General features: G+C 27.0%; 1 protein-coding gene across 3 annotated transcripts in view; it reads left to right on the top strand.

Annotated features, from left to right (window-relative positions):
* The window catches only part of LOC122273600 (elongator complex protein 1), a 45,792-nt gene that overhangs the window by 17,525 nt on the left and 10,561 nt on the right, over window positions 1-17,706 (top strand). For all 3 annotated transcript variants that reach the window (XM_087161587.1, XM_087161588.1, XM_087161586.1), the window contains exons 13-25: window positions 429-552; window positions 3,186-3,365; window positions 3,476-3,582; window positions 5,185-5,321; window positions 6,304-6,478; window positions 7,927-8,074; window positions 8,685-8,763; window positions 8,861-8,937; window positions 9,669-9,812; window positions 12,182-12,267; window positions 14,768-14,916; window positions 16,054-16,177; window positions 16,672-16,766. In XM_087161587.1, the coding sequence (XP_087017713.1) occupies window positions 429-552; window positions 3,186-3,365; window positions 3,476-3,582; window positions 5,185-5,321; window positions 6,304-6,478; window positions 7,927-8,074; window positions 8,685-8,763; window positions 8,861-8,937; window positions 9,669-9,812; window positions 12,182-12,267; window positions 14,768-14,916; window positions 16,054-16,177; window positions 16,672-16,766 (1,625 nt within the window). The remainder of the gene's footprint in view (window positions 1-428; window positions 553-3,185; window positions 3,366-3,475; window positions 3,583-5,184; window positions 5,322-6,303; window positions 6,479-7,926; window positions 8,075-8,684; window positions 8,764-8,860; window positions 8,938-9,668; window positions 9,813-12,181; window positions 12,268-14,767; window positions 14,917-16,053; window positions 16,178-16,671; window positions 16,767-17,706) is intronic.

Below are 17,706 nucleotides of genomic sequence, written 5' to 3'. Positions count from 1 at the left end.
TATAAAGTAAAATATATAAACAATTTCCAATCTAGAAATTTAATTATTGTTATCTCTTTTATGATATTCTATTTCTCTAAGTTTTCAATGGCTTAAAATTGAATTGGATATTAAATGCTTTAAATAAGTTGTGTAAGATATTTTAAAATTAAGTAGGGCTGCTCTTCATTCTCTTTATTTTTGCACCAGACATAGTCTATAACATCATTTGATTTTGTTCATATTATTGGTCAAGTGGATGCAGTAAGATTTTTTTTATCTTTAGTTTGGCACAGCATAGCCTCATCTGAAATTTGTTCCATTAAACTGTATACTTAACCCAATTTGTACCTTTGAAGTTCATTGTGACATTATTAATATTAGATATTTGCTTCATTAAAATGACTTTTTTCAATTTTTGATAGAAAATCTATTATATTAATTTTTAGGGAGCTTCGAGTTTTTAACTGATGCAACAACAGAAAAAAATGAATGTACATTTCAGTTGCAAGCTGCTGGAGGAAATGGTTTCAAATCTCAAGTGTTGCCATACTCTTTCCAAACTTTATTGTGGTGTGTAACATCTAATGTACTTTGGTGTTCAAATCTGTTAAAACTTTGTGTGTTTAAAAAATTTTATTTAAAAAAAATTTTTTTTTTAGATATCTCTTGCAAATAATTAATTTAAATAATTAAATTATCTCTTTTAAATAATCGATCTCTGGTCTAGAGTTTAAATAGGACTCTTGAATTTTTAATATTCAGTCTCTTCTTTTCAACCAACAATGACACTGTTTATGAAACTAATATATCAATTATCCCGAAAAGGAAAACAAAAAAGCATCAATATCGTAGTTCGAAAACAGCAAAAAGTAGTTGCAGTTTAATGTGACAAAAATGTAAACATTTCATAATTTTAATATTTTAAGAAAACTTTCTGTAACCAAAATATGTTCAAAATAAATATAGTGCAAATACTTATTTTAAATAAAAAATGTAATTAACTTTTATACAATAAAAGTTACTTACATTTTTTTTTTATGTAAATGTAAGTACATAAGTACTTACATTTACATAAATAAATGTAAGTATTATTGTAAAAATTATGAACCTCCTTTATTAAAGGATGTTGAGTAAAATCAAACTTTCTTTTTAAAAAAATTGGAAATATTTTTTTTAAAAAGGAGGTTTGAAACTCGCCATTGCTTAATTTTGTAAAAAAAGACAGGATATGTAAAGTTCACATGTTTTTTTTACTTCGTAAATGTTACATGTTTACCCTGCCTTTTGGTTTTTAAGACAAATTGTTGTTAATGTACTTTTTACATATAATATCTAAATTATTTTCGATTTCTGCAGGAGCTAAATTTTTTCTTTTTTTTAATGTGATTAAATTCAGAAAAAGTTTATTCTCCTAAGTTTACAATGCCTTTTTTCCCTTTCTTGTCTTCGCTATATCAGACTGTAAAATCTATTTGCCTACATTTTTGTTTAAATTATTTAGTACTAGCCGCCCATGGCAGCCAGGTAGTAAGCATGAACATACTCACCCCATTTTGTCTATTTTGGTAAAAAAGTGTTAGTTAGCCTTACTGTGTTTAAGGCTAATCTCACCGTTAGTTACAAAATTTTTATCTCTTTCCTTTTAATTCTTATCTTATTAAGAACACACATGCATTAAATTTGAGGCTTTTGTCTTGGTAAAAAGCATTGTTAAAGCATTGCTGTCCTTTCTTTCTTTCTTTTTTTTTAGTTTTTCTATTAATTTTGTAAAGAACATGATCCAAAATTGAGACTCCAAGGACCTTAAAAATGCTTTTAAATTGCGATAACATTAAATTAACATATTCTTTCAGCACCAGATATCCAGGTATAGCGTTATGTGAACACTTTTTTAGAGACTAATTTTTTAAAACATCTGAGATTATATAAACGTACTTAGCAATAAGTTCTGTAGAAAAATAAAAATATACTTACAGCAGGGTGCATAGTGTTTTTAAAAGGTGCTTATTTTAGATTTTTGTTTTTCAAAAGCCCTTAAAGGTGCTTTTTTCATTGGGTGTTTTTAAAAAGTGCTTAATTTTCCTTTTTCCAAATTAAGATTTTTCCTTTATCTTGTTGACTTTCTCTACGAATTATGCAGAAAGATACTGTTTACATTGTTCTATTCAACCTTTTCACAATTAATTCAACCCCAATCTATTTCGGTGCATCGTCAGATCGTAACTTATGAAAACGCCATTCGATTTACATGATTCAAAAATTTTGACAATTGTCTAAAACAATGCCAAAGAGTTTTTTTTTTTTTTTTTTGACCTGAATGTTAAAACCAGATAAAACCGTCTATTGTCAAAATTTTTACAACCCTGCCTAGTTATGATATTCCTTTAAAGTGCTTAAAAATATTATTAGAGTGCTTAAAAGGTGCTTATTTTTTGTTGAATAATTTGTCTATGCACCCTGTACCGGTTTACAAAAATAAGTTTTACTGCTGGAAGCATTGCACAAATTTTTGTTTATTCACGAAGAAAACTTTGATTTCAAATCACGATAATCAAATCAATTTAATTTATATTACATTTAGTACTGATGATAACAATTGAATCATTGTCAGAAGTAAATTGTCCTTTTAGCATGAGTATTTGAATATGATCTATAAACACAGGGCTTCAGATAACTTAAGAAATAATAATTTGCAATCCTGGTAATCCTCTGCTACCATGACCATGTTGATCTTTCAAATAATCTTGCATAAAGACTAAAATTATTTAATACAGAATTCATAATAATTAACTATTTTGATTAGAGCTATAAGTCAATTAATAAGTCACTTTTTTGATTAGAGCTATAGTCAAACTTCACTGATGTTACTTTTAAAATATTTGACGAAACTGCATCATCTATTCTATAGTTTAATTTAAAACCATGGTTTCTGCTAAACCAATGAAAAAATTTGCTTTTTTTTAATGTCTCTGAATTAATAAACAAATCAGGCTTCACCATTTGTTTACAATTGAACTAATTTTGTTTCATGTTGAACGTCGCATTTTTAGTGCACATGGTATACCTACAATCTTGTATGCAGATGCACACATACAAAAATTCTTTATTTTATTGTATGTTTAATGTTCATAATATTTTTTTTATTATTATTATTGTAGTACAAAAATCTAAACCACGTTTTTTTTCTCTCTCTTTCCGTACAGTATAATTATGGATCCAGAATTGTCATCTTCTGCGTGGCCACTTTGCTTAAGTCATTGGACATGGGTTAAAAATAACTTAGTTCTCTGCATTTGCCAGCATTCATATGAGAAAAAAAGTATATATTCCCTTTTATGTGTGGACTTAAATTCACCTTCCGAAACTAAAGGCATTGCTGCAAGGTAATAGTTAGTTTCTATCAATAACATAAGTATCCCATATTAAAAATTTTACTGTAGCTTTATTTTTTATTTGCAATTTTTATGCTATTCTTGTTATTTTACCTTTGTAGAAAAGTTGCTGACTTAGACAAATCAGTAGTTGCTATGTGTACAAATAGAGATGGATCTGTTGTTGCTATCCAGTATGAAAGTGGAATGGTTAATCGGCTTGAAATCGGTATTAGTTTTTTGATTAATTTTTATTCTACAACAGTTAAAACTTGCAACAGGAATATCTATTTGAAAATTTTTTGATGGTCTCTCTTCAAATTTTCTATGCATTCAAACTTAAAAACCTCATTTTGCAATTTTTTTATTTATTTTTCTCACGATATTTGAAAAAATTTTTTTTCATAAATATGACGGAAAAATTTCTTATAGATAAAAATACAATTCAGAAAATTTTAGAAAATAAAAATATTCTCTACTATTAATGTGAAGAGACAAATTGTCGATAAATCAGTAGAATATTTTTAAACCATTAACTTAATAAGGTATTGTAAAATTAACCTCTCATTCATTCGAGGCTATAAGTAAACAAAGCTGGAGTATTTTAATTAACACAAAATGTGATGACATTTTGAATTTTCCCCTTCGAACAAGGAAAATAACTATTATGCTTAAATAATGTTTCAGAAAATAAAAAGCATCATATTTGGACATAAATTAAATCTATGAATTTACTAAGTTGATCTATTAATATCTAAAATGAAAACAAAATGTGTACTGGCATATTTCTCAAAAAAAAAAAATGAAATGAATATTAGTTTGTAATGAAATATTTATTTCTTATCTATGAGTATTTGTAATAAAAGCATAATAAAGCTAAATAACTGTATATTTCTGTACAAAAACTAAAATTATTATTTTTCTTTTCATGAATGAAGCTTAGAAATGTGATATGCTCAATATATACAATCAAGAATTTGTGTTAAAAAAAACTAAGCATAATACAATTTTAAGAAAGAATTTCTGCAAACACTTTTCTGATTGTGCAAAAACCATGATTATATGGCGTTCATACTCTAACTTTTTGGGTCACTCTCAGAACTTGAGAGCAGAGGGTTAAATAAATCAAAATTGCAGCTACTAAGATCATGCTGAGAATTTACTAAATCATGCTCAGAATTTGAAGGCATGAAATTGTCTATCAGTTATCACCTGACAGAACAAAAAATTCAAATATAGTCTGATTAAAAATGCACGGAAAAATTGCCTTTTTGACTTTTAAAATTTTATTAAAAAAAAAAAAAAAAAGGCACAGTGGAAAAGCTTTCAGAAAATTTTTAGTAGAAAATTTCCATTTCCAAATTTCCAATTGAAAGTATATTAAATATGTCTGAGGACACATTTAAAGTTGTTGTTTTCGTAGAATATGTATCTTTACCAGATATATCATTCTTTTCTTGAGAAAACTTTTTTAAATAATATTTTTTTGAAAATTGTAAAAAATTTATTACTTATTAAAAGTGTTTTTAGAAAAACTATTCCCTCTATTTTTATTGTTCATAACATGTAATTTTTGATAACTTGAATTTTCAATTTGAATTTCTCTTCAAGTGTGGTTTTGGCTGTGTTTTACATTGATATATTTAATTATTGCATACTATGTAATATAGTTAAATAGAATTTAGAATTTTAATAAGTAAAAGAATTACGAAATTAAATGTAAATAGGTCATTCAGAATTTTTCTTTTGAGTTTTATAATTTATTTTTGCTTTATTTAATTTATTTTTGCTATTTAGCTTTTATAATTACTATATGAACTTTTTATTTTAGATAAAATAATCAATAGCTCTGAAAATGCAAATAATTCCTTAATACAACATTGGGAAAAATCTTTTGGCGATTGTTTAGTTCTCAATCATCCGAGCCCTGAAATGTGTATTGTTAATAAAGTAGCTGCAAATGATTATGTAAGTTAAATTTAGTTTGTTTTACTATTTTTTTTTAAATTTTAGTTTCAAATGTATTATTTAAAATAAAGTATAATTTTAACACAAACCTAAAGTACCTGTATCTAACATTACAGAATCAAAGAGTTTATTCAGGTATATGTGATATATTAAGGACCAAAATGTACTGAAAAGAAATGAAATAAAAATTAATAGATTTAACATAGATTCATCAACAAGGCATCTTTGAGAAAGATGTATAGATACCTGGCAATTACCCAGGAACCGGCCTACCTGACCATATTTTCATAACCTGGTTATTACCTGGTTTCAGCAGCAAAATTTTAGAAATCGGTTCGGCTCTAATCCTTTATCTTATATCAAAAAGTCTGGCATTCTCTTTTCTTGTCTTTCAAATTAATCTTAACGGTTAAAAATATCTTTTATAAGCAAAATAAATATTGAATATTCCTATATTTCGTTAGACAGAAAGTTAAGTTTGAGTAAAACTTCGCCAGGTGTGGAAATTAACTCTTGATATATTTTCTTTTTTTGGGGGGTAATTTTGGAACTACTTGTGGTAACTCTTTATTTAATTTACATTGCGTAAAAACTTTCTTAGATGCTTCATTAATCCAGGTTGATGACAATCTATGCCCAAATGCTTCTTCCCCTTCCCAACCAAAAGAAAATGATAAATTGAGTTGATCATAAAAACTATGAATTTAGAAAAAAATATTTCAATATTTGAACTCAATTGTCATGCTTTGCTCTAGTGAGGATGTGTATTTATATCTAATTGTATTAGGTTTTGATCTATTAAATTTTTTTTGTTTTTTTTTTTAAATTTAGATTATTTTCTAAACCTGTACAGACTTGCAGGTGTTCACCATATCCAGCAGCTTTGCTGCTCCTTCTAATCTATTAATAAGCATCCATTTCCTTTGTCTGTGTTTAAGTGGGTTTAATGTTACACAAAGATTAATTTTGAATTCTGTTCCAGGGATCAATTGCTGCACTTGCCCCTAATGGGGATTTCATATTTCCTGATCTCCCTGCTACACAGTTTGTAACTTCTTATTTTGTGCAAGGGGGCTTTCTTTTTTATACAAATACTAAGCATGTTCTTAATATTCATCAGTATGATGCCACTCAACATAATGGAAAACTTTTCCCCAGTAAGGAATTATATATTTTTTTATTTATTTATCACTTATTCTTTTTTAATATTTTTATGTGAAAAGGTTAGAATATTAACTTGTTTTGTACTTTTATTTTCTTTAATAAAAATGTTTAATATTTATATTTGAAAAAATGACGGCCAGGTGGCTGAGCGGTTAGCGTGTCTGACTTCGAAGTTAATGGCTGTGGCTTCAAATCCTGCTCAGGGCATGAATGTTTCTCTTTATGTGTTGTGTGTTAATGTGGCCCAGGATTTCTGTGGCAGCGTTGCATGGGTAATGTTGCTCTATTACGTCACTTTGGTCACAAGATGCTCACCAGGCAATGCAAAATGAGCAATACTTTGCCACCTTCCATGGCTAAGAACGATAAATTTAATGCCTAACAGTAAATATATATATATACTTGTTTGTAAAAAACAATGGATTCTATTTATGCTTAAATGAATGAAGAACTACTTCTTATTTGTAGCTACTGATACTTTTGTCTGTTAATATTAAATGATAACGAAAACTGTTGCTGTAAATGTTTAATTATAATTCTAATGTTCTTGAATGTTGCAACGTTTATTTCCATATTATTTGCTTAAGGAGAAGGAAGCCAGTTTTCTTTAGTTATTATGTAAGAAAAATGGAGTTTTTCATGGGTACTCGTTCAGGTTTAGGAGCTTATTTAACAAGCTTACATAATGTGTGCTTTTTTTATAAGTTTAATTTTAAACTTACAAAATAATGCTTAAAGAAATTAAATGAATCCGTAGTCAGAGTTTTTAAATATCAATTCAGTTTATTCTAAATGTGTAATCTGATTTGAATATCAAACTAGATTGTCTCAGATTCAAATCTGGAAAAGTAAAATTTAGGTTAAAAAAATTAACATTTTAAAATTTAGGTAGAGAATGTAAATTAAAAAAAAAATAATTAAATATTTTCTTCATATTTTAAATATGTTTTTGCTTCTTATGAATATATTTTAGTGAATACAATTGTATCAGAGCCCTTAAATAAAAAAAAATTTCCCCAACTTAAATTTTTGGAACTTTGTTATCAAAGTGCTGCAGGCAGACTGAACATGCCTGGTGAATTGTTTTGGGCGTCTAATTTCAAAAGAGGGAGAGATGCTTCCTTATTGTTCATTAATAAGGATAGAAAAGAAAAATTTTCACTTTTACTCTCAACTGCTATTTTAATTGATTGTTGCATTTACCTTCAACAAAAAATTTACATTGTCTTCTAGTAGTTAATCATTATTATTTCAAATCTAAAAAAAAAAACTAATCAGCAGATGATGATAATCTATAGTACCCATTGCTGTGCTGCAGAGTTTCTGCTATCAGAATACCTGATAATAATAAGTGTAGATTTCACTGAAAGTAATATCACCCTAATTGCTGATTATAGTGTTGCTTATTCAGTTTATCTTGAACTGTTTCTTTTATTGTTAGAGTTTGAACAAAAGATTGAAAGAAATGCTAAGATAGTATTTGTACCACCCAGGAGTACTAAAGTAATATTACAAATGCCCAGGGGAAATCTAGAAACTATTCACCCTCGACCACTTGTATTGGTTGCTATATTTGAAGATCTTGATCGGTATGTTAATTTTCTCAATTTTTTGGGTCTTATTATTATGTTCTTTGTTGCTATTAAAGCTGATAATATTTCTAAATTTAAATAATCATTGCCTCCAATTGTTGTCTTAAAACATAAATTACTTGTTTTTAATATTAAAAGTGTATGCTTTATTTTAGATTTAAAAAAAAAAATTCTCTGAAAAATTATATTTATTGTAAATTGAGTAGAATTTTTTTTAATCATAGTAATTTGATAATAATGATTAGTCCTGGATATTTAATTTGCTTTAAAATATTTAACTATTTTTTTCTGATATTGAGTTTTATTATATTTATATTTATCATTTAAAAAAAAATTTACGTGTGAAATGCTATATTACTGATGAATTAAATGTAACCACATCATAATTTTTAGTGAGATCTTGTTTATTTTTTATCATTGGAAAATATTAGTTTAAAAATCGTGATTTCCAAATGATTTGCTTGTGAGGCAACATTAATACTTAAGGAATAAAATAAATTACAGTTAATTTAATTTTATTTGTTTTGCGTATTGATTATGTGATACCACAAACGACAATCAAATTCTTTCATTTTGTTTATTTTATTTTATACATTTTTATTTTTAGATTGGAATATAAGAAAGCATTTGAAATAGCTAAAGTTCATCGAATTGACTTAAATTTTCTTTTTGATTACAATCCTAAGGTAAGTTGGTTAGTTTTTTTTTTTTACTGCATCATTTTAAATATTTTTTATTTAAAATCATAAAATTGTTTATTCTTTATAATTACTTTGTTTTCAGTTATTTGTGGAGAACATCAAGTTATTTACTGAACAAGTGCAATCCAAAGACCTCAATTTATTCTTGGCAAGTTTGAAGTAGGTTTTTCATAATAAAAAAATTCTCATTATTTATTATGTTACAAGTTTATCTTCCTTACCATCTCAATTTATTGCTTTTATTTTATTTACTTATTTATTTTTTGCTTCTAAAAATATCTCATAATAGAAAATACAACACGATCGAATTGACAACATGATACTTTTTTTTTTGAGGAAAAAAGAATTTAGTTAAACTTTTTAGAACTTATTTGTAAAGCTTTTTCATTTCAAAAAAGTGTTAACTCTTAAAAGCAATAAATTTAAGTGTTTAGAAGTCTTAGACAGTTTATTTATTGTTGCTCAATAACCTGTTTTTAGATAATTTAAAGTTTTATTTTTGTTTAAATTGACAAAAACTAATTTGGAAGATGTTACACAATTCTTTTTAACTAATAAAAGTGTTTTTCTGGAATCTAAAAACATGAACATATTAATTACTAATTACTAAATTACTTTTCTGAAAATACTGCATTGCCACTAATTATAAGAAAAACTTGAAATTTTAGGATAATGTGTATACCTATCCCATTATGTTTAAGGCAATGCTGTTAAAATATCTATAATTAGTTTATTTTTGAAAGTTAAGGGAAAATAATAGGAAGCACTTTTAACATTTTCTTAATTGAGAGTTAAATTCATTTGCAAAGGGAGAGGCTTTTTTTAGGGAAAAAATGTCTTCTATTTATCTTAATCATTGCATAAGACTTAAATATTTTTCCATTTTCTAGGATTGGTAATATCTTGAAAGAGACATATCATTTGCAGCTAGACTTTTCCGGTCTCAGTAATCTTCAAGAGTTGGACTTCTTTAATAATAAAGTGAACATGCTGTGTGATAAAATTCGTGAAGTCCTTGATCCTGAATTGAAAGAGTAAATTCTTTTTTTTTTATGTATAATTATTTTTAAATTAAAGAGCCTTATGAAAGAAGGTCAATTTGAGAAAAGCAAGAAACAACAGTAGGCTGTTTCAGAAAGAAAAAAAAAGCATTTTTTTATCCAAACTGTTTTAAATGATGTCTAATGGAAAAAATCTAAGTTCTATACATTCCCCAGATAGCAAAATAAGGTTTATTTTAACTCAACAGAAACCTTTTCATGTAAACCTTTGTTATGCGGTTTGTTATGCTGTTTACGTTTAACCTTCTAACCTTAAAACGAGATATGTGACAATCTCCTCTGTTCTACGCACATTACCCTAATCCAAAACCTTGGAAAACAACCTTATATATAAAAACCTTAAATCATGGTTGTCTTAGGGTTTTCAAGCGTGAAAAAATCTTTTCATAAAGCTAGTCTCAAGGTGAAAATAGGGTTGGGTTTTTGCCGTCAAAAACTGGTTTTTGAAATGACAGTGGTAAAAACCGTTTTTTTTACCGGTAAAAACTGTCAAAAACCTACTGTTTTCTTTCATTTATGGCATATAGCGGATAATATATTATTTTCACATAATTGCCTTTATAAATGAATGTTGTAAATGATTGCTATTGATTTCGCAACTATATACATGCATTCTTATAGAAGGATATACATTCATACAGAAATATTGTAATATACTTATTGAAAATAGTGATACTTACTTTCATCATAATAGCTTGATTCGCAAAGGATTAAAAATTTTGCACTTCTTAATTGTTAGAAATAAACAAACAAACAAAAAAGCTTGGAACTATTAATAAATTCAAGAACTAAAAAGAATTTAAAATTTGGCATTTCTTAAATATTAGAAATAAGCTAAACAAAACTTTCAACACTTGTAACTACTAACAAACTCTAAGTCAAGAATTACTGCTATTTTGTCAAGTTAAAAGCTTTTATTTAGTTGAAAAAGCACATTAAACAAAACTTAATTACAAACAAAATTACATGTTCAGTAGTCGGGGTCATGGTGCTGAAGCATGCGATAGCAAGAGACTAATTTTGCGCATTTTTCATTGCCCAGTCGATTTCTAAGTTTAGTATGGATGAGTCCAAAATTCGAGAAGGTTCACAATTATTTTGCCAAATACTTATAAATTATTTTACCAAATACTCAAAATTATTTTACCAAAATTATGGGTTTTTGACTTGATGGTAAAAACCATGGTGAAAACTGGTAAAAACCATCATGTGTCAAAAACTTGCCAACCCTGGGTGAAAATAATCATAAATGTAGGTAATTATAAGGTTTCTTTTCGCAAAATCTTGTATGCTCAGCTAAAATCCACCTTGTCATGAAATTTTAATGGACAAATGCAATTTAATCCTATCGCTAGTGTGACGTCAGCTAAAACGTCATTATGGGCCTAAGTGACGATACTTTTTAAAAAAGCTTTAAAAAATAATTTTTTATCCTTTTAAGATGAAAGGTTTGAAACTGCAATATTTTTGCCTCATTGAAAAAAGGTTTTTAGTACAAGCATTTTCGTAACAATGAAAAGAAAATTCCGAAACAAGGTTGCCGTAAGGTTACACGTTTTCTGGGTCAGTTGACCTTAACATGTTTTTTTAATTCAAAAGTTTGTGCTTTTTTTTTAAATTGTAACTTGCTGTCTTCCTTCATTCAGCTTGTCAATTATAAGCAGTAGCACTAAAAAATGATTTTATGCTTTATTTCTAATTATATAATAACGACTGTTATAAATACATGAAATCAATTATGTGATTGCTGGTTCTTAATCTTTCAATCTTGTTCTGAACTTTTATTTGTTGCCGACTAGCATGTCAATTCCAGGTGTCAAACCTAGTGACAGCGGCACATAATTTAATTGATTTTGACGTTTTGTATTAATAACAGCCATAATAAAAAATGTTATTTCACATAAACAAGTTGAAGAAAAAGGCAATAAAATTTTAACAATAGCTTGTGTAGTTAAAAGCACATGCTGTAGCAAAATATTGTATTTATATCTAGTCTGATATAAACATTGAAGCTACTACTGAAGGAAAAAAATCTGATTAAAGTGCATTCTTTTTTATCCTCTTTCTATAAGTTGAGAAAAGAAATCTTTAAATAAATAACAAATTTAAGGTAATAGTGTTTGCGGACCTGTAAATAGAGCTATATATATATATATATATATATATATATATATATATATATTTATTTTAATTATATTTGTTTTCATTAGCAGAATTTTCTGTAGCATATTTTTGTGACAAACTGTAAAAATGAGTTTTATTTGGGTTATTCTCTCTTTTGATCATGGATCAGTTTTGTGCAAGAGCAGAATTTTTAAAAATTGTTTTCATTTATATTGCAGGCATTTGTTTCCTTATTTGGCCACTTATGCTTTGATGAAGCCTTCTGGTCTTGATAAAGCATTACTAAAAATAAAAAGCATTAAAGGTAAATATCTATTTTTCTTTTTTAAGAGATATATTAAGCACAAATGGTATTTAATTATATCATTTGCGTTTTTATCTTCATTTTTAAACAAAAAAAATTATTATTTCTTGAGGTTCAAATTTTAAAATAAATATTAAAAAAGTGAATTTTAGATTGAAAATAATTTTGTAATGTAATAAGTTATTTTCTGTTTTTGTATTGTTTTTTTTTTTTTACCATACTTTCTCTAAAGAAATTATTTTTAATTAAATTCTATGGAAATTCTAATTTTTATTTTTAATTCTAAGGAAATTATTTACCTTTGTTTTAAAAGCAAAGGTTATTAAAAAGAGTAAAATTTTTCTAACATTCATTAATTTAATTTATTTTAAAGGATAAATAAAGTAATAGTCTAGAAATACATTTTTCATTTAAAATTATTGTAAAACTAAAAGTTTAGCTATGAGAAAAAAATGAACTTTCAAAATTTTGATAATGAAATGCTAAAATCAAATTTTTTATCTATCTACAGGGTATCTGCGCACCTGGAAAGTCATAAAAAATCATGGAAAGTCATGAATTTCGGTATTGAACAAAATTTGTCATGAAATGTCATGATTTTTACTATTTTTAAAAAGAAAATTATGGAAAGTCATGGATTTAGGTCTCTGAAAAATCTAATTTTTAAAATGGAATCTCCCTCCTCCTAACTTCATCCTGTTCCAAATATCTGAATTTCTAACAAAATCACCACTCAGTCATATTTTATTAGAATATAAAATGATTTTATCATGTTCTTTGAAAAATTATGGTGTTCTTTCAAAAAATGAAAGAAATATCATTTCTAGAGCGAATTATCCTTTAAACTCTCTTCTGTGATTTAAGAATTTTTATTATTATTTTTTTTAAATTTTATCAATTTAAAATTCTAGTTGAAGCAAACCAGTTATTGGCGAATTTTTTTTATTCCGAATTGAACAGAAAAATCAGGAGTATTTCTTTCCTTTCTGATGAACAAGAAAAGTATCTTTAGAATATAATTCTGCAGAAAAAAATTTTTTTTGCTTTTGTATTTTTTTCAGCTACTTTATTGTTATTTTCTATTTTATTGTTTCAACTCTTTCCTTACTCTGTTTTTTAAGTTTAAAATCTATAAATATGAAGATGAAGAGTATAATAGTTTTGGTTATACCTATTTTGAATAATGTTATTATAATGCTTTTTTTAATTTATTGTTGCGTTTTTGTTGGAGAAAATAGCAACTTCGTTAAGTCATGAAAAATTCTTGGAATTAGTCATGGAAAATCATTAAAAGTCATAAATTTGAAAATCTAAAATGTAGCAGATACCCTGTATCTATTATACTGGGATTTTTAATTTGCAGTCACGTAAACAAGTGACTAAATACTCTAAACCAATTATACTAGTTTTCAGCCATTTTTTAATAAATAATTATGTAAACAGCTAATTGATTGTTTAAACTTCAAGTTTGTTAATTATTTATTTTTGAAATTAAAGTTTCATTATTTTTTTTTTTTTTTAATTTATAAATAAGACTGGAACCAGATCAATGTCCAGAACTCCATAGAACTTCACAATATCAAGATTTAAAAAAAAAAAAAATTTAAATTTTACTCTCCATTTTGAGAAATACATAACCTGTTCCATGAAATTATATTGCAAGCTACAGTGAGACCTCGATATAAGGTCACCCTAAGGGACATCGCAAAAGTGACCTTATAAGCGGGGTGACCTTTTAACCGATTCATTAGCAGTTCGTAACTAAGCACATAAATAGTACACATTATGATTTTTTGAAAATGGTTAAACAAACGGAAACGATCGGCCATAAATTAAATATTTAAGTCAATAAATTTTAACAGAATTAGTAAAAAATTAAAGAAGGATAGATTTTTAAAAAACTTTTAATTTAAAATAAAGTTGTTTACAAATTTCCTCAAAGTGTACATACACACATTACATCTTATTTAAAATAATCTTTTATGCAGGTCTGTCTCGTTTCTGGTGTCATTTTTCGAACAATGATTTCTAGATTTTGTAACTTCTCAAAATATTACTCAGCTCCCTCATGGTTTGTAAAAAAAATTCGTATGACATTGAAGGCTTCCACTTGGGTTACAGCTACAGTCTCAGGATCACTGTCATTGTCCTCACTGTCCACAGCTTGTGAAACAATTTCAGAAATTGCAGTTTGTTCGTTGGCTGCAACATTTTCCTAAAACTCGAGAGGGGTAATTCCCTTGTAAGGAAGTTAAATAAGCTAGAAAAAAGCTTCCCTTGCCTCAGATAAAAATGACCTTATAAGCGATAACGATTTTTAAAACTTGACCATATATCCGATAATCTGTAACAAAGAATTCCTATTCAGTGAGCCGGGACTTTGGAAAAGTGACCTTATATGCGGGGTGACCTTATATGCGGATGACATTATACCGAGGTCTGACTGTATATTGTTTTTATTCTTTCTTTGTGTTATAAGTAAACCAACTTTTACTTTTAGATTCTGATAGTTTGAAAAATACACAAGATACTATAAATCATGCCTTGGATTTCTTGCTTTATTTAGTAAATGTTAATGAATTGATTGATGTGGCATTTGGTACTTATGACTTACCTACAACTATTATGGTTGCTCAAAAATCTCAGAAGGTGAGCATTATTATAAATTGTTATTTATTATATCTATGTTCACTTTTTTAATGCTTTACTTAAAATTGGAATTTCAATCATTTTAGACATGTTGAAACTTATTTTAGCTTTCTTTCATCCTTATTTATTTATTTTTTTTTTTTTCCTTTTTAAAGCTTCAATGGTTAATAGAGTTAAATCATTACAATTGGGTATGGAAGTTAAGCATACTTTAACTATAGGACATATGTGAACGAAGGTCATATGCTTAACTTTTAACCACCAGTATATGTAATTACATCTATGTCTATCTTAAATTTATTATTCTAAATGAATATTATAATTTTGAAATAAACTTTAAAGATTAAAGAAATGTTAATTCTTTAAGTTATTATAAAAAAAAATTAAATAAATTTCATCTTAATATTTGATTATATTATTCCTTTTTCATCTGAGATATAAAAAAAGGAAAATTATTCTTTTACATTTTTTTTTTTTTTTTTTACTCTCTCTTTAAAAAAAAAAATTTTTTTTTTCTTCTGAGAGGATAGAAAAATTTTTTCTCATAAACTTTGAAATTTAGACCTGTGAAATCATTATGTTATGCTTTTTCTCATTTGTTCTTTTTTAAAGAACAGAAAATATGTATATATTGCCGTTTTACAACAATCTTTAAAATTTAAAAATGTGTTGTTTTTTCTGATGACACTTGCCAATACCAGCAATCTTGCGAGAAAGAGGGTGCCAGTGGCACCATCTATGGCTAAAAATATTACTTTTGCCACATACAAACGTCACAGTCCATTTATAGAGCTGACCAATTCATACATCCATTCATTCACAGATTGCAATTTAGAACTGAACCAGAGAACGATCAATCTCCAATTTAGTACCCCCAAAGATATGATTTGTTTTGGAAACATGGTGGATTTTGTGACCTGGCAGATTTAAAATGCACCAGTCACCATTTACTACACGGCAAGTCTTTGACTGACTAGGATCGAACTCACAACCTCTTGCTCATGTGCCCAATGCCCTACCAACCAGACTATCTTTGCCCTATTCAAATATGTTTAATCATTTAATAAGTAGATAATCCGAAATGTGTTTCAACTTAATATATTATTAAGTTATTCTTTTTTTATATATTCACTTTAGGATCCAAAGGAATTTTTGCCCTTTTACAATGAACTTCAAAACTTAGAAGAAAATTACCGCAAATACAAAATTGATATGCATCTTAATAGGTTTAAAAAAGCTTTGGAGCACATCAGTAAATGTGGTGAGTTGATTTTCTATGTTATAAAATTTCTTTAATATGTTAAATAAATTGATTTTCATTTGCTCATTCAGAAGTTTGCTTCACTAATTTAAGTGTTTGGCATTTTAAGTTAAAAATCATCATAATTTTATTATTTGTATTTTCTCATTTACAAATAATGTAGCTATAATTGATTTAAGTGCTAGCTTTGATGAAGACTTATGTAATTAAATTTTATAATTTAAGTTAAATATATATTTTTTTTTTGTTTTATTTTTATGTACTCTTTCAGAATTATAAATAATTGTCTGAACCATTAATTTAGCTGATTATTTTTATGACTGCTTATACAATTTTTTGTAAGTTTTAAAAAAAAATTTGTTTTCTTACTTAAAGCTACTCCATGTGTAATTATTAACTAATAATTTTGATGAAGCTTCACATATAAATTTTTTTATTGAAAATAATTGATATTTTGTTCTTTTTGTGTACTTATTCAGAATTATTTTTTTCAGCTGATCATTTTGAGGAATGTTTGACACTGATAAAAGAGAAGAAATTGTATGTTGATGCTCTTTATCTATATCCTCCATCTTCTCAGGAAAATAAAGTAAATTGTCTCAAATGTTCAATGTTTTTGATTAATAAAATCTTTGTATCTGATATAAATTTTTTATAAAATTCTCTTGATTTTCAGTTCATAATGTTGTCTACAGACTGATCGAAACTAGTCTTAACCACTAATGCCTTTCTATCCCAAATTCCATCGAATTTAAAAGCTCTTGTTTGTTTCAAACTGAAAATACGTAAAACAAAAAATATTAAAATACTTATTCCTATATGTTAAACTCTAACTGATAAAAATTTCTTTTTTTTTTTTTTTTTTTTTTTTTTTTTTTTTTTTTTTTTTGTTGTTGTCCCGCAGTGGACTGATGGTTAAGACACGGTTCCCAGCAGATCACCGAAGTCAAGCATCACTGGCTGCGGTCAGTGTGCGTGTGGGTGACCACTTGGATCAGTCTGCGTAGGGACCGAGGGTGTGCGGTATCGGTCCTCGTTAAACTGTGCTACCGTAAAGTGGTCGACTTCGCGGGCAGGTCGTCGGGCTACAGAAGCGTGGGTGCCACCCCCTCCGCAGAGGATCAAAATTGTGATGGCATGTCTTTGGATCATCCTCCGGGATGTTTCCCTGACCCTCGCCAATAGCCCATTGTGCCTCTAGTGCGACGTAAATTAACAACAACAACTTTTTTTTTTATTTGAACTTGAAGCTTGTTTTATTTTTTATTTGGCAATATTAGAAAATGAAATTATATTTATTTATATATTTCTTATTTGAGTCCTCACATCTATTTGCATGCATTTAATATTTTATGTAATGTATTTTACCTTTTGTTTGTTGTCGATTGTTATTGCCCTACTTGTCATTACTAACCAGAAAAAAAAAAGATTTTTTTTATTTTTTTTACATGTGATTACTGTACACAATTTGAGGTCAATGTTCAGAAAGGCAGAAAAATGCATTTTTTGCAGTTAACTAAAGCTACTTT

This window comes from Parasteatoda tepidariorum, chromosome 4 (genome assembly GCF_982258835.1).
Source record: "Parasteatoda tepidariorum strain Cologne lab strain chromosome 4, Ptep-v5.0, whole genome shotgun sequence".
Taxonomy (NCBI): domain Eukaryota; kingdom Metazoa; phylum Arthropoda; class Arachnida; order Araneae; family Theridiidae; genus Parasteatoda; species Parasteatoda tepidariorum.
This window is presented reverse-complemented; position numbering and strand designations above follow the sequence as displayed.